Consider the following 21,036-nt stretch of genomic DNA (forward strand, 5'->3'; position numbering starts at 1 on the left):
AAGTGGCTTCAATATTCTTTTGGTAAAAACCAGTTCTTCTATCACACACAGGTGATCTGTGTAAGGATGAAATTACAAATCACTGCTTGTCACAAAATCAGGCCATTCAAAATTTCATTTGGAAAATGTGCCACATAGAGTTGGATACTGCATGTGAGATTTAAAAACACAAATGAAACAAAATAAGAATTCCCATACAGAAGAGGTTATAAAATTGGATAGCCAAAATATATGGCTGTTTGAAAGCCAGCCAGACTGTTTGGATTAAGTTGGCATGTTTTAAGACATGCAGTCCTGATGGATCATGCTCTCCAAGCCAGATCTCTTTACAGCTATGGTCTGAACACTTTGTAACAGCTGGATTTGTCAGGCTTTTGAAAAGTTACTACTACACAGATTGAGCGGGCTTGTTTGGGTATCCATGTTATAAGGTGCTAACATTAGAAATGCCCGTGCTTCATGTCAGGTATCTCTTGAAACACTCTATTACCCTTCCCTTGGAACATGGAAATTGAAAGCAGGCAGCCTTGTGGCAGAGAGAGAAATAAAGACAACTGCAAAACTGTGTTGTTTTTATTTTAAACATGCAAAATACAGTTCATGCATCTGCCATTTTGAAAAATCTCTCAGTTCATAGCAGATTAGACCAAAGACATTTTGGCTATCGACTCTCAATAAATATTTCAAAATGCTTTACAGTGTAAATATAAGAAATTTAGCAAAATTTCAACAAACCTGTATAAAAACCAGATACAGATAACTTTTTTATTTCAAGGCAACATGCTGTAATGTAAAGAGTTCACTTTTTTTTCTGGATTTTTTTTCTCATAAAAAGTTTTCAACAATACAACTGCTTAACAGATTTAAGCCTTTAGGCTACACATGCAAAAAAAAAAAAAGGTATTTTAGTTAAAAATCACCAAAACGTGCTATTTTTTTTTTGTTTCATTTTTAAATACAGTAGTTGTAGACAGTAGCATTTCTCTTTTTAAATTTTGTAAAAGAGTGCAGGCAGTTTCATGGAGCTAGTGTCCTGGAAGACTCGTACTCTGACATACATTTTGGTTTTATCCCTTTGCCATTGTAATAGTCCACGACTTGGTTTGGAACTTCAGCCAAAACGCTTTTTGCTAGAGCAGCTGGGGATGCCTGCAGGAAATGGTAGAAAACACAAGCATTAACCTGGCTCTCTGCTAGAAGTGCCATGGGTTTTAGAGGCATTGGTGCCATGATATCAAGGGAGGAAGTATGATACAGAGATGGAAGGCAAAAAAGACTTAAAGTGAATCACACTATTGCTGGAAACTCATTTTATGAGTCAGTTTAGGTATGGAGCTGTAGCTGCCTCAAAAGTATACTAAAGGCAAAAATGTTCTGTGTGACTTCAGGTCCATTTGGACTAATTTAAGTTCAGGGTAACTGAACTTCCCTGCACTCTGGGAGAGCCCCATATCACAATAAAAAGCTGCAAAGACTTCATTCATCAGTGTTCAGAGCTCCAAGCTGAACATGAATGGACAACGCTGTGAAAGGGAGGCCTTCATCACCATTCTGCTCCTCAGAATCTGGCATGGTGTTTTAATGGCTGGGAAAGTTTTTAAGTCAGTAAAAAATACTTTGTGTTTATTGGAATTAAACCATGGTTACAAGAAAGCTTCTATCCTCGGCTTGGTGGAGGCTTTAAAGCTCTTCCTGCAATGTAATATTGGCAAGTGTCCACCAGACTAAGAGCTGATGATCGTGAAAGGTAGGGACAGATATAGAGATGGCCACTGGCTTTCACCCCAGGCAGGGAGGAGGGCTCTCCCTCAGTGCAGTGAGAAACCCTGCCCTCCATCAACCACAAAAAGTTCTGCCTCACACCCTGATAATGCTTCATTTTAAGCAGAGAGGCCTGTAGATGTTTTGTGGGCAACCATTACCTGCGTGTGCTGCATGGATATTCCTCAGCCTCTGAAGTCAGCAGTGACAAAGCTGGACTCATTCTCCCATGCACCCTCTTGCCCCATGTTTTGGATTTTCTTGTTACTAAGTGTTTGGGTAGAGCTGGTTCCAAGTCCTCTGGAGCCAGCCTTCTTGGACGTGTTCCCTTTGAGCCCACCGCAGAAATGCAGTAAAAATGCAAACACTTAAATGTCATTTTGTGAGGTTTAAATTGATGTATTTATCTCCAGAGAGTGCAGACTGCATTTCAGATGATGCATGGGAACTCAGCCATTGGCTGGATCATATTTCTTCTGCACACCAAGTACTTTTTCCCAAATTAATGAACACTTTCCTCCTCGCTGTCTGTAGTGTTATCAGCCAAGTTGCAAAACTACCAGGTCACAAAGCAGTTATATTGACTGTTTCTTAACCTACTCTTTTTCATGGGGTGGCATCCTTATCCTCACAGAGTCTTAAAATTTGGTTGACATAGAATGTAAATTGTTATCTATTTGTAGGCATGCTAATCCAAGGGTGAAGAAAACTTCAGGCTACTAGAAATTCCAGTATCAAATATTATAATACTGCAAATACAAAGATAATGTTGGCAAAATCAGAAACAGTTGGGGTTTTTTTCCTGTGTTTTTGTATTTTGACTCATGTATGGGATTAGTAACAAAATTAACTGGTATTTCCCGACTGTGACATTTATACCAAAATATCTGTGCAGCCAAAAAAGCTTGGAACATTTCTGTATGAACAAATTGGCAAAGCATAGAGCATACTTTATGTGACAGTGCAGCAAGTGTTCTAAAGTGTTACACAGTAACAGAACCCATTCACTTTAATCCTGAAAATGGAAATGCATGGTTTTCCAGAGTTGCCCTATTCTTGCCTGAACCTGTTTTATAGAATAATTAAATGATTTGGGTTTGAAGGGACCTTAAAGTTCATCTAGTTCCAGCTAAAACAATCAGAAAATACCTCTTGGAATCACACAAATGGCTGATTTCTACAATGCTATTGAAAATTAGTGTTTCACTCCTTCCCAGTGTGTCAAAGCTGTACATACCTTAGCCTACCTCTGTGCTACCTTACCAAAAATACAACCCTACACAGAGGTAAAAACAGGGAGTGGGGGAAGAGCCCTGAGCCAGCACTGCACACATAAGCTGTAGCAATCTGGAAACTTCAGTCTGCTCTGTCTTTAAAAATGCTGGGCAGGAGCATTGGCATCAGCTTCTCTGGATCTGTGTAGTTCACATGTTCTGAACTTTGGGCCAACAGCACTCACTGCTGTGCATCATCCTCCCTCTGCTACTTCTCTCTTCTGAAGCCACATCCATTCCTCCTGAACGAAGGGTCAGCCCTTCAGGACAGGCTCTGGCAGGGCTCAGATGTACAGCTGAATCACTGCCACTTCAGGAGTCCTCAAGTGAAAAGCCTTTCATTGAGGTTTAGGCAAAAATATTTACTGTGCCCACAGGCTCACAGGCAATATGTGCCCCATGCAGGATTGCCCTGGGGTAGCTGGCTTTACCTGTACTTCAGTCTGAGCATGGGCAGCTGTTGTTTTACTGAGTTTCATCATGCCAATGATGTCACTTGGTCCTGGTGCTCTTTCTAGCAGGGAATGTCCCAAAAACAGGCTTGAGGTTGGTTTCTTCTCTGATAATTTGTACCACCTGTACCTTACATAATTTTTGTGGTGTTAAAGCACTCTCATTTTCGGATCAGATGGTGCAAAGCAGCATTTTTATTAGTGAGAATTACGCTCAGTAACTTCTAAGCTAAAACACAGACCCAGTTCATCAGTGTTGTGTAAAGATTGCCTTTGCTGGGTCTTTACCACAGATGGGACATTAAATTAATGTTTTACTGTAACATTTTCTTGACTGCTTAAAGAGCATTCTAGCAATAAGCACCTCAAGATGAATAGTTATCATTTGATAGCTGATACACAACAGTCAGATCAGTCAGCAGCAGGAAAGTAATCCCCTATGATTCCATAATTGGTGTGTACTACCAATGACTGTTGATTCAGTTTTATAGCTTCACAATATAGCTTTAACTATAATGCATAGTGCAAAACATTGCTCCTTGCAGTGGTTATGAGCTGTGATTTCCATACTCTTTTGTGATGTGTTATTAAGTCACAGCTGTTAACCTTTGTGATTAAATACAATGCAGAATGGAATACAATCTACCTGTAGCATCAGATTAATATATCATACATCCCAAAGGCAGAAAATTTAATTTCTTAAAATATAACTGTGAATGCATTGAGGCAGGTGATTTTCTTCAAGTGCGTTTCCATGATGGAGCATCACTGTTTTACAGTTTCAGGTGAAGGACACTCACATTACTGGGGTGGTGATGATTATAGAGAGAAAAATGTCACTTGGATTCAGGAAAAATATGTTTCCTTTGTTTGTTATGTTCCCCTTTAGCAAATGGCATATGTCACCCACCATAAAATGGGACATGTTTTAAGTGTTAATGGTTACCTTGATTTTATCAAGCCTCTAAAACTACAGGATTTGCCAAGACTCACTACAGTTGCTATTATTATTTTGATGGCTTCAAAGATATTTCTTAAAGAGAGAGAAAGATCTTAGATGTTTTATTGAAGTACTTCTGCTGCACTGGATTGCATAGGAGATTAAACCCCTATAATAGAGCCTGCTGAATAGAGTCTACACTGACTCTTAAGCCAGTAAAACATTGATGTGGGTATAAGATTTTAGGTACGTGAATAACTAATTGAAAGGTGTCAAATGCCTCTGTGAGTGCTGTGCAGGCTCAGAACCTTCTCTGAAGTCAAACTTATAAAATAAAAGGGATTAGTTCTATAGGTTATTTTCATAACTTCCTTCTCCCCCCCTTCCATTTTCTCAAAGGGGAAGGTTTTGCACAGATTATTTTTTATCTCTTTGGATAGATATGAGATTTTGAGTTCCAAGCTGATCTGAGATTACAAGTAATGAAAAAAAAAAATATTGCTTGGGTTGACTCCAAGGGAATTTTGGTTTACTCTTCCAGCAAAACAAAAAAATAAATGCTCACGCATAACATTTTATTCTCTTCTTCTGTCATTAATAGATATAATATGGATTTAGCAATAAGTAAATACTTGATTTATCAGAAAAACCTATAAACCTTATACAATTTGATTTTTAATCTTTCTAAAAAGATCTTTCAACTTTTTTTTCTACTTAATTAATTAACACAAGGTACATTGACAAAAGGAATGGGTTTTTTACCTAAATATGTATTTTGCTTAAAGTTTTCAAAAGTAATATGCTGATGTATGTAAATTCTTGTGTTTGGTCAGAACTGATCTGACAAAAATCTCCCAAATGTGTTAAATCTGCATTTCCTCTGTGGGGAAAAATAAATTTGAATCAAAACATCACACTCATTTCTCCCATGAAAAATTATTGCACTAGCTGATATATGGTCTTTTGTTAGTGCTAAATAAGCAAGGAAGATGTGAATGTCACTTTGTTGAGAGAGAGAGATTATTTGGGATATGACAATAAAGAAATTCAACCAGAAGTGACTATTTTTATAAGCACTCATCCATTACGCTGACATTTGTTGAAAAGCTGAAAGATCACAATAAACAGACTAAATATCAGGTTGCATGAAATATATTAACTTTTCTGATAGAGCAAATACAAATCTATCTCTATACCTGTATTATCTTTGCTACTGAAAGAGGGAGAAAAATATCACTATTTAACAAAAAGAATACATAAAGATTGCATTCCTCTCCCAATACTGGGGAAGTTAATCTAAATCAGCTAAAAAGAATATATGCTTGTCATTTGACCAGTGCTGGCAGTAACACTGCCACAGATTCAGTCACAAGTTAACACCAGGGGCACAATATATTTAGAGCCCAGAACTGCAACTGTCAGCATTAATCTACTAAATCCAGGATTATTTTAGCTTCATTGAAAAAAACAGAGTGAAACTAAAAATAACAAATGTAGCTGGCTTTGCCAGTTCCTTGCAGAAACATGTTTTCACCTAATTAAAAGTAGCTCTCCCACTAGCCCATAAATAACTCAGCTCTGGACACTTTTCCAATGACTACAGTGCAGCACTACACACTTGTGATTATGTGCTGAAGGAATCACAAGCTCTGAGGTGGTTGTGCTCATACTTTGACTCAGCAGGTAGGTGGCTGTGTGCCCCTGTCAGCACAGAAATGTGTTTGTCTGCAACTCAGACAATCTGCAGCTATTTGGCATGGTGGCACCAAACTAATAGCATAAGGTGAGTTTTCCCTCCTGTGTGTATCCATGGCTTACATAAAGCCAGAAGGAAAAGAGGAACAAGTTTGTTTCTCTTGCTCCTCAGCAGAGTTTGTGAAAGTAAGAAGTGTGTCTAGATCTAAGGCAAATATTGCAAAATTGCATTTTGAAATGAGAAAAAAAGAACAACCCTTGTAAAGAGAAAAATGAAGGTATTTTGGAAGTAGCAAACAGAAAAAAAAAGCTCATGTGGTGACAAAAATCCCAGAAAAACTAAGAGAGAAACTAAATTAAAAAAGAAATGTAAGCAGTGTGAAAACCAGCCTAGAGTTGAGAACTTGGCTGTTACATGTCCAAATCTAAGGATCTGTAGTGTATGGGAGCAGACTGAAAAGAGCAATCTCATGTGGAGAATGAGTCAGTTGTACTGTGAGGTAAAGAAATTCTCAAATCAAATATGGAGGCTATCCTTCCTAGACAGAGCAAAAAAACTGCCTTGAGAACCAAATAAATGTAATAGAAGTGAGAGGAAAGAAGGGAGAGAAAGATGGAAAAAGGGTAGGAAAGGGATGGGATCAGCGTTGCAGAGGAACACAATGCATGTCTCCATATGGAGGAAAAGAGCTCTGAAAAACTCCTCTGGGTGTGGAAAGCCCCTTCTGCTGGTGAATGCTGTGCCTATCCTGCTGCTGAAAAGTCCCTGGAACAGGTGGTACAGTGTAGGACAGGTGACTGAGAAGAAAAGTTCATGACCAAAGCTTTACTTTAGATTTGGCAATTTAATGCCGGTTCTGTTCCTTTCTTTCCTACAAAGTGTCTTCTACACCACACTGGCCTCAGTCAGGAACAGCTAGCTGAGGGCAGAGGGAAGCTCTCAATAATGCCACTTTCTTGCCTGTGTTCTTGTACAGAATTTGGGAAAGGGTTTGAAGGCAACCAGGATGCTGTGGGTGGATTATCCTGCATTCGAGAGCTCGGGGACCAAATCTCAATAAAGAAACAGTCTTCTGGGGAACACTGTGAGGACAAATTCAAAGCCATTTAATCTGCCTGTGGAAATGAAGGGATGGAAAGCAGAATACAGTAGTCGTAATAGAACAGATGCAAAAGAGAATGGAAAACAGACATCATGAAATATAAGGCAGGGAAAGTAGCCAAATTAAATCAGGCAGGAAGTGGAAACAAGGACTGGCACCACAAAAAAACACAGGGATTGTGTCTCATCTCTTCCTTTCCCACCCTCACCAACTCACTGATGGAGCACATTCTGATTCCTTTTTTTTACTGTTTCTGACACAATAATGCCACGGACTTACTCAACACTTCATGCATATGCAAAGTTAAGCCCAGCCTCCTGAATCATTCACTGTACCCATTCATCCTTCTGTGGCAAGGATGGAAAAGCCAGCTTACATGTTTGAAGTTCCTAAATGGCACAAACTGGACAATGTCTCGAAGCACAGGCTCGCCCTTGGGAGACCTCAGGATGCCGTCATCACCGTCCAGCATCTGCATGTCACTAAAATCAGCGTTGCCCACCCCGACGATGATGACTGACATGGGGAGGTGGGAGGCGTGGACGATGGCCTCTCTGGTGTCAGCCATGTCTGTGATGACGCCATCCGTCAGGATCAGCAGGATGAAGTATTGCTGAAGTAGTTGGACAAGAAGTGAAAAATTATGTCATTTGTTAATAGTCCAAAGCTGCTTAACCTATTAAGTTAAAAAGTATAAAAGTGTTTCTGGTAACTCACTCATGGACCTTTTTAAAGAGAAAAGAACCTTTATATTGACTATACAGAATTTTCCATTGCAAGTTCCTCAGCTACTAATTTCTCCTCTGCAGGGTAATGGGGTCCCTGAGGAGAGCAAGGCAGGAATATATCCATCTTCATATTCTTCATACAGAGCCCCAAAGAGAGGTTTTCTCATTCTCTAGTGGAGAGCAAGCAATTTGGTGAGCTTGTCATTTCTCTCCCAAATCTCCAAAGCCCACTGAACTGGGATCATGAGCTATGACATATCTTCACTTGGTAATGGTGAAGAGTGGCCCTTACTTGGACCCTTTATTAATTGCTGGACAGCTGGAGTCATTTATAAGAAATTTATAGTGCATTAATAAGAAAAATGAACAAATCATAGGATTTGGTCATTTTGCATGAGCAATACCAACACACGAAACATTAATAATATTTATGTATATACAGCGGTATAAACTCAAAGTGTTCCTATCCTCTTGTCCTGCCACAAATAAAACAAAACATGCAGGGAGAAAACTTCATCTTGAACATTCATACTATAAATTGTTTTTCAGATAGAAAGAGGGAAATTTAGGTATAGAATGAAGGAACTTATTCAGTAAGGCATATTAGATCAGAAACAGCACTGGGAATAGAGTAAGCCACCTTATAGGACCTTAACCCACCTTTAGGATTAGGTGGCTATGGAAATTCAAACATAGCAATTCCCCATTTTAGGACTGGGACCCTAAGTACTATCAAGGTTCTGGAAACAACAGTGGAATCACAGAATCATAGAATGGTTTGGATTGGAAGGGACCTTAAAGATCATCTAGGCTGAACAGATGATGAAGCAGGGACACGTTCCACTAGACCAGGTTGCTCAGAGCTCCATCCAGCCTGTCCTTGAACACTTCCAGGGAGGGGGTAATCTTAGCTTTTCCAGGCAACCTCCAGTGCCTCACCACTCTCACAGTAAAGATTTTTTTCCTAATACCTAATCTAATGTTGTTCCCTTTCAGTTTGAAGCCATTACCCTTCGTTCTGTCACTGCATGCTCTTGTAAATATCAGTCACAAGCCCAGACTCATGAAGAGAAATATTTCATAACTGCTGCCCTAATAGGACTTAAAAAAGGCCCAGCACATGAAGAAAGCTTAGGGAAAGGTGATCTGGGCCAGGTGATGAGGCACAGCTCTATTCTGTTCTGTACTTAGTCACTTTTCATGCTGCAGTACACAGTGTCTCTCTTACATCCTTTACTCCTTTACAGCACTGCTCTTGTAAATGGCTCAGATCTACTCGCTCACATATTCCCTCCATTTCTCTCGCTCTCCCTTTCTCCCATTCTGTCTTCAAGGTAGGATCAAAATAAACTTAATGCATCTCAAGGGTGTACATTTAAAACATTATTTCTATGTAAGTCTTTTAGCCCAAGAAATCTGTCCTGGGGTTTTTATCAGGTGCAGGCTAACAGATTTGTCGTCCAGTTTCTGAAAGACACAAATGACTTCATCATTAATAACAAGCTGAAAACTGTATCCTTACAATTTTCAAATGAAGAGTTGGAAAAGTTCTCTAGGTGAACTAGAAAAATTTTAGTACAGCCTGTGCCCGAGACATGAAATTGGGTAGTCTGAGTAGGGAATCATTTGAACTCATCTCCTGGTACAACCAAAACTTTTAGGGCTTCAATGCTCAATTTTTGAAACTTTAGTAGTGCCATTTCTATTTCCACAGTGAAGAACTGGGTATGCTACAATGAAACAGCCCTAAAAGCAGGAAATAGCTCAATGGGAAGGAGTTTAAAGCAGTGACAATCAAAGCTAGAAAGACTGGATACTCTGTTCCAGCTGACACAGGTTTAAGCTGCCTTCTGTGAAGGCAGTTAATAAAAACTGTGAAGGCACAATCTTCATTAAAAGGCCTTGTTTTGATGGCCTACAAAAGATCCATCATAAGGCAAGAAAAAAATGCAAACACAGTTTTTTTTTTCCCCTTACCGAGGCCTCCTTGGTGTTGGTCTCCTCTGATGCAGATTTTGCCACTTTCTGGATGATGGGAGCAATGTTTGTTGGTCCGTACAGCTGCAGCTTGGGAAGGCAACTCTGATAAGCTTCCACAACACCTTGTATTCCTGGCATGAAAAACAAAACAAAACAAAACAAAACAAAAAACAAACAAACAAACAAACAAACCCAAAAAAAAACCCCAAAAAAAAACAAAAAAAAAAGAAGTGAAGCACATTGCCAATATCAAGCTTGTTCAAAATGTAAATGAAAGGTGAGTTCTTAATGAAAATATCAAAAATACTACACAATAAGCAAGGACTAGCAACTTCAGATAATTTCCAGGAATCTGTCTCTAGCTGCTTGGAATCTAGTTTGTAATATATAATTCATTCTACCATGCTTCTCCTTCCCAGCAGCTTTTAATGTCTAATTTTCAGCTATGAGCTTGCAATGCCATTGCTTCCATTCTTCTCAGTTTAAGGTATGATAGCTTCCTGATTAACAACTAAGATTCATGGTGAAAGGCTAGACACACATTAGGAAACACTTCAACAATTCTTTATCTTTTTCAGATAAATATTTTTGTTTATCATGGCAGTTGCCAACAAATTTGTCCTTTGTACTTATGCCCTAAAGCTGTTAAGGAATTCAAAACATCCTTTCACTCTCCTGTGCTAAGAAAATAATTTTTCAGGGTTAATTTGCATAATCACTCATTGGTTGAATTTGACTATGACCAAAAGCTGTGAGACCTTGGAAGAAACAGCAGGATGCTTTGCAGCCTACAGAAAAATATGCTTTAGATGAGAAATTTTGATGGAGAACTAGCTATTTTTGGCTTTTTCATTTCAGGATGTATAGTCAGACCAGGGAGCAAAGACTTCTTTGCTCACACACTTGACAGATCACAGAGTGGAAATTGGTATTTTCAATCATTGAGAAGAAGGATTTCTTGAAGTGATGCACATTAACATCCCCATTCAGAACTCCCAGCTTACCAGACCTAAAGGATTAGAGGTCTAATGTTGGAAAGAAGGCGATAGACTGAAAAGCTCTGCAAAGGATGCTGAAGAATGAAATGGCTTTGGTAAGATCCTAAGCCAGTTTTAATTTGCAAGGAGACTCGCTCACTCGTCAGATTTTTTACCCAACCATATTTACAGGATAGATGGGTGCAGACTTACTACTAACAAATGACAGGGAGTTGTAATTGTTTTACAATGACACACATACACTCCTATGAAAAAGTGTTGGAGAACACAGTTTTCTCTCTTTAGAGACAGCCACAGATATATTTTTCCATTGCAGTGCCAACAAACAAAAGAACTCGCTCCAATTATAGCTGTGAATGTAAAGTAGTGTTACAAAATGTCCCTTGGTAATTCCAGTGACTAAATTACATATTGCAAAACTGACCTTTTTTTAACTCCCAGTTTTAAACTTGGTAAGGATTTCATTACATATACTTAATGATGTTGCATGAAGGCGTCATAAATCTTCCCTAAGATGATGACAAGATACACTGTACTTTTCTTCTTATGCAGTAAAATAATGTAAGATAAACCTTACTCCCTGCATTCCACAGAGATTTAGTGTTGTTCATGTCAGAAAGTTGCTCTCATCTTAGAAAGAGACATGTTTGAGAAACATAATTTCTTATTTGCTTTCTCAGATTAATATATTTTAGAAATATCTACTATCCATCCAATCCCAACTCAACAGGATATGAAACTTTGTAGCTTCATGTTCTTGTACTCCTTTATCTTAGGCACATGTGCATTTTTTTTTTCACAATTCAACTCTTTGCATTTTTATTTGGAATCCACTTTCAGCATCTCCAATGAAATACAGTGTATGCATACATATATGAGTTTAAGACAGATGTGTAGAAACACTCATTCAGACTAGAGTTTTTTCCCTACTTTCTTCCTCAGATAATAAACTAAGTGTTAATTACAAGACTATAAAAATAAAATACTATAAATACACTAAATATATACTATAAATACTAAAATTTTCAAGAATGGAAATGGTAACAGGTGAGGATATCCCTATTTTATGAATTCCAGTGCTCTTCATCTCAATATACAGTCCCTGTATGTAGAGTGGTGCTTCACACTACCTTGTGCCAGCAAAAGCTCTGCTTCCACAGAGAGAAGGACTTCATTCCTCAAAGGCAAAATAGACACATACTTTTTATATCACATCCAACCGCTCTTTCTTTGTTTAAAACAAGACACTCTTAAGCAATTTTACTTTATTTTCTGGCAAGTATGCTAGATATTACAAGGTAAAATAGTGTAATCACTAAGCACTTTATCTCGTTCTCACTCTTGCATCCTTTCTCCACATGACTTGCTGATGTTACTGCTCCCTGTGACACCTAATACAGTGAAAGCATCTAGAAAACATCACAGAACAAACAAGCACCCATGACAGGCATGAGACACCCATCACCAGATGAGCAAGCTGCAGCAGAGGATTAAACAACACATTTTCTGGTTTGTCTCCTCTTCTTGCTTTCACTCAGGTGGGTATTATTTTAAAAGGTATCCTTTAAGACAAACAAGTGCTTTTAATATCTTGTAGATACACGTGTAAATACTGCAAAATTTCTTCCCTGGCATTCTTTCATGCTGCAATGATTTTTTTAATGTTTTCTTAGGCCTAGAACTCCTTTCAGGTGATGGGCTAGCTTATCAGATAACTGAGTCTTATTCCAAGATACAAATAAAGTTTAAATTATTAAGTGACATAAGCCAAGCTTCATAGAGCAGCTCCTTCCTGTTTTTTTTTTTTTTTTACCCCCTTTCATTTCCATTGTTATATTTAGTTTTGCACACAGAGTGTGGTTTGGATAGTAAATCCCTTACTTACAGAGGGTTTGTCTGTCCAAACTCTGCTCCTGGCACCAACTAGGTGTGGCAGCCTTTTCAATCAATAAAAATTATTATATAACAATGCCAGTGTGATAAAAGAATTAGCCTTGAACTCAAAAGAAGCAGCAAGGGTAGGGGATAAAAATAAGTGTTCTTTGCATGGACTGATAGAGCTTTTCTCTGTAGTTTGCAGAGGGTCACAAATATCCTGCAGCTGGATTGAGAAACAAAGCTCTATTTGAACACTACATGCATAAAAATATGTTATCACCTAATGCTGACCACTGATAACTGTTTTAATGACACATTATTAAATATGATGGTCCAGATGGAATTCTGAGATCTCTTTTGCTTCCCCACCCCATCCCCACACTGGAGTCTCAACATCAAGCTGGCTTACAAGCTTATAGGCACTTCTAGATGCATGCATGTAACTTATGCTTCTTTCAACTCCTTAAAAGCAATGGAAAAAGCTGTGTGAGCACACCAGGCAGCTGTAGGACTTATGCCCAATTGCATTTCAAGCATATGACCTGCAAAGGTTGGGGCAGTCCAACAATTCAAGTGCAACAACAAAGCAGGAATGCCCACTGAACCAAAAACAGGTCTTGCACTTAAGATGCATGAACTCCAAATTTCTTTAATGTCTTTCCCTTGAATTGCTTGTCCTCTCTTCTTTTCCTCACTTCATTTCTCTGCATCTTAGCTCTCATCTGAACATGTCTTCTGCCCATGCCCAAAAGAAAGCCACTAATAAGCCTGAGAAGGCCTAAAAGGAGCAGCTACAAAATTTTGAACAGGAAGAGCATTTTGAAATATCCAGTTCAGTATCTGGATGGAAGCAGAAGGATAAGGGCGAATAACAACCTGTGGATTTTAGACAGCAATGATCACCTGAGCAAGACTGTTAACTGTTACTGGGTTTAGAGGTCATTTTCCTGTTATTGTCTTTTACAAAATGTTTGAATTGTGGCAGCAGATTTTAAAAAAAGAGCATCAGTCACTGCAGATCTCACTTGCAAATATAAGACATAGAGCAACATCTGCTACATAAATCTGGCCTCTGATTACCAAGGATTAATGACTGTTGATAGAACATACCAGTATCTTACTCTGTAGCCTCCTGCTGTATTTGCTCTCAGGAAAGTAGGTTTCTTTCTACCACAATAGTAATCAGCTGCTTCCCTGCCCTTGACTTGCAGCAGGCTATAGGTCTGGTCAAAGAACTGGCTCTAAACTGAGGAAGTTTTTGATCACAGAGGTTCACAGCCTGCTTTTTAATATCCTGACCTTCTTAGCAGCACAACCTATGGTGTTGAGGCAGCTGAAGATTTTAAATTAATCTAGTTCTCAGAAATGCAAGTGATTCCAAGAAGCCCAAGTGCTGAATGTCCACCTACTTTTCAGGAAATTATTGTATGGTACTTTGCAAGATTTCTAAAGCTAAGCTCAATGGTTTGGAGCATATCAGGTCCCCAAATCCTAGCTGCCCTCTTTAATAAAACCACTTTGAATAATACTCAGGTGATGCAATAAAAAAAGCATATTTTGCACACAGCAAAACTATGGCAGTCTGTCCTACTGTGAGCGTTACCTGCACATTCTGGATTGTCTTCATTGAAATTGATTGCAAAGTCATGAGAGACCTACAGATAAATGGAAAGAAAAGAAGACGGTTGTCAGAAAAATTATTCCAAGAAGACTTGTTAACACTTGGTTAAACACTCTTGACATTTCTTCTGTGGTAAACCGGAGACCTTTCAAGCTTTCAGCCATTAAGTGTGAAATACAGTCCCAGCTGGAGCTCTCTGTAGAACCAAAGAAGCAAAACTGGAATCAAACTTGTCAATAACAACAAAACAAAACAAAACAAAACAAAACAAAACAAAACAAAACAAAACAAAAGCACAAAGAAAACCCATCCAAATACATTAAAAAGTCATATAAACATGGTGTCAGGATTGGGTTATCAATGCTGGGCACAGAAGAGGAATCTATTGCTGAGGCCATTTAAATGCCAGCTCTCCCTAGCACAGCATCTCAGACTGCAGGAGAGAGAAAGCATGTTGTGATACAGCAGTGACTGCAGAAACTCAGCTCACTTGTGCATCCTGACCTCTCGGAGTGAACAGTTCCTCATCTAACGCCAAGGAGTACTGGGAAAGTAATTCTACAGAGAAATCAAGGATCCACTGTGCAATAGTAGTGTAAGAAGTATTGGAGTCTAAGTTGGTTAAAATGTTAGAGCACTCTAGGGGGTAATAAATTAAAAAAAAAATCCTGAACACTCTTGGTTTTCCTTGCATGTGGTGAATATTCCAATCTCTCTCTCTCTTTGTGTCTCTCAATCTGTCTATTATTAAATCCTACAGAGCTGTTTTCTAAAAGAACTCACCATGAATACAACAAAGTAGCTGATTTTTCTAATGAAACAAAATATTTTGTCTTTTATATGCTTAAATAATGTTAGACACTGTAAGTCTCCAGTTCCAGAATTCTTCTTTAAGGTTTATTCTTGCCTGCATTTTTTTTTTCGGATTCCTTTTCACTTCTTTCTTTGATCACTGAAAAGTCTTGATTCCTTTTAATCTCTTTGGGTCTGAAGCCCAGTCTCTTAATTCTGTTTGTCTTAATTTTTCTTGAATGAGAAAAGCTCAGATTTTGTCTCACAATGCATAATGTGTGAATATACATATATGTATATATATATATATATGTATATATATATATATATGTATATGTATATGCATATGTATATTTGACTTGCAAAAAGTGGCCGAGAGTTTAGCAGGTAATTTGCATAATCTAAAGTTGAATTTAAGTGTATCATCCCAGATTTAAGAAGGCATTTATATAACTGCAATTATACACATTTAAAGCTTTATAAATCTCTGTAGGCTCTTCAAAAGTGCCAACAGTCCTGGTGATATGGAAAGAAATGTACAATGGAACCAGGATTATTTGCAGGAAGAGATTTATTTGTTGGATGTTGCTATTTCATTTGCTAGTTTAGATGTTTCCACAGCAATGTATGGAAATTGGTCTATGACTAACGGTCCCATAGATGAAATATGTGACTGCAGAGAAGCTTCTGTGAAAGTGAAGTGGTGTAAATTGGCTAATTACTGCCAAAGAGAGTTCTTCATAGAGCAATGGAATTTCCCCATCATGTGCTAGTCTTGCTTACCACAGTGATGCCTGCCACCATTAAGAGGTTAAATAAAGCAGTACTTCTACCATTATGGGAAAGGACTGAAGCAAAACCTCACTGAGAAGTCTGCAGTTGCCTTAGCCCAGCCAGGCATTCAACATGCCTACACCAAGCATCAGTCTTAGAGAGGGTTATACATGGTCCATTCAGTCTATCCTACTTGGCCATGGAAGATAATGCAGGAAGTCACTATTTCTGTTCCTCACTGAGCAGCACAGAAGATCAGGGCTTCCAGATACACTTCAGAGGTGCTCCAGAGCCCTTCTGCATGGCTGCTCTGAATGTCTCTCAGTGCATTTTGCCTAGTTGGTATTTGCCAGTCTCATGACCAACTGCAGGCCAAAGGTAATTGCGTCTGTCAAGAACTGTTACGAGAGTTTTCGCTCATTGATATTTTTTGTTGTTGTTCATTAGCTTTTCTCTTTCCTTTAGGGTTTTGTATTTTGCATTAACTGTGTTGGAAATGCAAGAAGGATGGCAATGCATGTTTATGTATTGCAGGCTGATTCTTCCAACACTATACCTCTTCAGTGATTTTATTTCTTTATTCCAAATGCATTTGAAATTATACCTAAAGGAAAACACAAATCTTTTCAAAAGCTATGAAAACAGTATTTTAATCTCATATGCAAGCATGATTTGGATGCTTTTGTTGCCATACCTCTTCAAGAATCACATAATGCAAACAATTTATCTGGTTCAGAGCTATGGCACCCAGGCTATTATTTAATAGACAACAGTTCAGGCGAATAAGGAAAGCCCAAGTCTACTCAGTGTGCACAATGATCCAAAAAATAATACTGTCTGAGCATTGGCTGCTATCCTCCTAAAGCAAATGGCCCTCATACATTGTCATCCTGATTCACAGAGCAGTGTTAAAATGTACCCTGAAGGCAGCACAGGAAACACAATGAATGTGCAGAAGCATTGGCTTGTTTCCTATGCTCTCTGAGTAATATATCACAATTTAAACAAGATTTAAGTATAATGTGAAGGAGAGAAATTCTTTGAGCAGCACAGTGATGGTTCACAAACAGGAAATCATCACTCAAGGCAAGGCAACAGAAGATATTTTTTAAGCAGAGTTTCTCCAAATGCTCAGAACTCATCCTCCACTCCGTTAAGCAAAGCCAAGTGTGCTTCAACCTGCCCCTTTGCTGCCTTTCCTATAGTGGCCAGAACTCAAGACTGTCCAAACCAGCAGAGACTTCAGACTTGTACCACATACTGAAGGCCTTATTAAACTTGGGCTGCTACCTAATAGGACTCCATATAAAGCTCATCCATGTCAAAATGTGGTTTGGATCAGACATTCAATGCTTTTGCTTTCCAAACAGTGCAAGGTGATGAATTTCCCTCATTTTTTTCTTTTTTTTTTTTCCTTTTTTTCTCTTTTTCTAATTAAACCTGCAAGGGCTTTGTGACTGAAGGGCAAACCATGCTGATGACAGAGAACCAAAAGCTGGTATACTCAATGGTATCTTTCGATATTGAATGACACAGCCCTTGAATGACTGATTACCCCAGAACTGATAAACTAATGAGAAAAAGGAGGCAAAATTCTGAACCTAAGATACTGAAGACTGAGAAATTCTCAGGGGGAACAAGAAGACACTGGGCTGTTCAGAAGCAGGCATGTTTATATAATTTACCAGGGTGCTTTGTATTGTGGATTGATCTAACAGTCAGGAAACCCTGGAATGTGTCAAGTCACACAAATACAGAATGGCTGCTTTACATCAGTAGCTGGCACAGAGAATTTTGCCAAGAACTGCAGACCACAGTCTGTGGTGGAAGTCAGCCTCACATTAAGGAATGTTCTCACAAAACCCTGAGTGTTTTGTGATTGGACTAAGTTTTTGTAACCCTGGACTAAGTTTCAAACATGAAGCTGACCCTTTGTTCAGCCCTTCTCTTTAACATCAATCCATAAAATCAATGCATAAAAGGGAAGGAGAGAGGTGATTACATGGGATCAGCCTGGTGTTACTTGGGCTGCTGCACAGAACTGCAGTGAAAGCCTGTAGCTAAAGACAGTCAGTTGCACTTATATTAATTAATCTTTTCCCTCTGCAGGGCTCCAGATACATTTTTAGCAGATACCATCATGGATGTGGCATTATTAAACTACAGGAACTTCCTACACCAGGAATGTACTATTTCACAGATAATTCCTTCAAGGTTTTTAACAAGCAAATTAATAGCTCTACCATACATTATATATAGATTACAGTGACAACATTTCTGAGGATATGACAATTAAATAAACAGTACAGAATATTTTTGCTAAGACAGGCTATAGAAATGTTTTTTTACCACTGTACAATGCCTCCTCCGCTATCTGTACATATACAGTGACAAGCACCTGCAGTTTTCCATCAATGTGATGGCACCCATAAGACTCTTGGAAGAATCATAACGATACTTCCATATGCTTATGGCCACTTTTGTAGAAAAATCACATTGATTTAACATAGCAGGTAACTTATTTCCCTCTTATTGGGATGTGATGAAATTCATCCTCATAGTATGGCCCTTGCTAAAAATATTTCTAATTTAGGCTGAAAGGAAAGGAGAATTTCCTAGTTGATGAGAATTTTTGAGATTTCTTAAAAAAAAAATTTATGAATTCAGATAGAAAACTCAAATCACAAACAAAAATCCTAAATTGGAATATGAAAAATAATAAATCCTCCAACATTGATAAAGCAAATTGCTGGAAAGCTTTTGAACTGTGCAAAGGCATTTTATTTAAGTTTCATTGAAACTTGTTATTCTAGTTTGACCTACACATTTTTTAAACCCCTTTAACTGAGTTTCCATTTTTTTTTAATAAGAACCTATGGGTTTTATTTTCAAATGCTGAATATGGATGCCTGAATTCTGGAAATTAATAATCCTTTTTTCTCCTTCTCTAGATTGTTGAATTAATTGAAATTAACCTTCATGTCTCAAACAGCTCCAGCTTTTCTCTATGGTGATAGTACTAGGATTATTTGACAAACAACCTGACAAATTCAGATTTTTAGGAATGCTTTCTCAATAATTTAAATAGAGATTGTCAAAAATCCATGAACAAGAGATGCATACAAGTGTAAATGCCAAAATGCACTATGTTGGACTCTTATCAGTGAATAAATTGAACGCTATTAAGCTACTGTCATTCAGAAAACTAAATATGAAATGCCTGCATATTTTGCAAAAGCTTAAGACACTAATGAATTTCAAGTACTTTTAGTCAAAAGCTATTATTTTCAGAATGCTCATTAATCAAATAGCTTGGGAGCTGGAAAGCTTGTGTTTCTCACTAGGATACATTGTACATATTTCTGCTTGGCAAAGCTGGGCCATTTATTTCCCTTTATACTTCATTTTTGTACATGCTGCCCAAGTTTCCAAGTCTAAATTCAACTTGCATGGATAAGGAGACTAATTCTGTTTTGTCCCTTGGTCGCTACACGTCCTTTTTTTTTGTCAGGTTTGCACATATTTTAACCATCAATCTCCTGAAAAGTGCAGGAATCATAAAGACCACAGCACTTCTTAAGTCTCTCACCTGTCCAACAAACCAGTGCAGGTTAGGGTTGTAAAGATGGTGCCCTGTGTCTGTAACTGCAGTGAGTTTGTCTCCAGCACACATTCACAGCAAAAGCAGGGAAGGAAGCTTTCACTAAAAATACAGAAATAACCAGGACTATCTTAAAACAAACTGCAAGTTGTTTAGTACCTATTTGGATGTCAGCTGCAATTCTCCTTTAGGAAACAGGCCTTCATTAATGGCAATCCACCTGTCATGGGGCTGACACAATTTGAACTTGCTTTTCATTTTAACAGTAAGTTTTGTGCTGCTGTGTGCTTTTTCATCTCCTTTGAGTCCTGCCTGCTAAAAAGTCAGTGTATATGGTTTGCTTTCTTTCCTCCTCTTCACTGTGACCTTTCACAGCTCTGTCTGAGTCCATATTATCTACCACCTCTTCACTTTACATCAGACTTCTCAGATGCTCCCTTTCATTGAAAAAAAAAAACCAAAAAACAAACAAACAAAAAAAACCCCACAAAAAACCCACAAAAAAACCCCAAAAAAAACCCCCCAAAAATCAAAACACCAAAACAAACAAACAAACAAACATTCTGAAAGTTTTGTGTGATAGATACCCACAAGGGAAATATTTCTCTCAGAGATTTACTTAGATCAAGGAGCAGGGTGATGTGAGGTCTTGGTGGAAGAAGATCATATTGTTGAATATTAGATGAAAGATCTCTAGACTGATGAAGAATGATATATAAGGTATGTCTTGCTTCCTTCACTTTCACAGATTCCTTATGCCACTAAGAAACTGCTGGTTTTCTACTAACAGCTGAAGTGTGTCATTTGGAGGTGAGCTGAGGGAAAATAAAGTCAACACAACATAGCAGTGTGCTCTTGAAATGGAAATTTTTAAGAAAACATAAATAAAAACAAGATTTAAAGGGGTAGAACATCAAGAGATTTATAAGGAGCCTGCAGAGATAGGCACTGACATAGTTGAGGATGGAAGCTGTGTTATTTAGGTTGTATGGGGGTTCCATGGTTACTTAGGTACCCTTGGCAGTGGGAGTAATTTCCTCCATAGCCCAAGCAATTTGCTGTCTACTGAAAGAAATAAAAGACCAGATGCTGGAGTGCAGAGACTAACATGCTATGAGCAGGTTAGATCACTTCATTAGGACTGGAAGCTTGAAAACAGACACTCTAAATTAATGAGAAGCTAATTTATCCAAATGATAGGGTCAGAACTTAGAAGTTCTCATAATGATTCAACCTAAATTTGAAGATGTAAAATTGTTACAGTAGTGGCACTGCTCTCCTTTAGTAAAACAAATGTATGGTATGTATGGCCTGTAATACCTGTGACTGAAAACATGAAAAGATCATTTGAATAGCATGAGATCTGCACTGTTGCTGTGGTGTCTAGCACGTTTACCATATTTTTGCAGCAGGAAATAAGAAGTTGAGGAAGAAACTCG

At 38.2% G+C, this 21,036-nt stretch overlaps 1 protein-coding gene across 4 annotated transcripts in view; it reads right to left on the bottom strand.

The window, feature by feature from the left end:
- Positions 1 to 545: 545 nt before the first annotated feature.
- Positions 546 to 21,036, bottom strand: part of CPNE4 (copine 4) — a 225,567-nt gene continuing 205,076 nt past the window's right edge. For all 4 annotated transcript variants that reach the window (XM_053958980.1, XM_053958999.1, XM_053958977.1 and 1 more), the window contains 4 exons: positions 14,413 to 14,464; positions 9,931 to 10,064; positions 7,602 to 7,838; positions 546 to 1,149 (listed from right to left, as the gene is read on the bottom strand). In XM_053958980.1, coding sequence (XP_053814955.1) covers positions 1,018 to 1,149; positions 7,602 to 7,838; positions 9,931 to 10,064; positions 14,413 to 14,464 — 555 coding nt within the window. In that variant the 3' untranslated portion in view covers positions 546 to 1,017. The remainder of the gene's footprint in view (positions 1,150 to 7,601; positions 7,839 to 9,930; positions 10,065 to 14,412; positions 14,465 to 21,036) is intronic.

The sequence above is a fragment of the Vidua chalybeata genome, chromosome 1, assembly GCF_026979565.1.
Source record: "Vidua chalybeata isolate OUT-0048 chromosome 1, bVidCha1 merged haplotype, whole genome shotgun sequence".
Classification (NCBI taxonomy): Eukaryota; Metazoa; Chordata; class Aves; order Passeriformes; family Viduidae; genus Vidua; species Vidua chalybeata.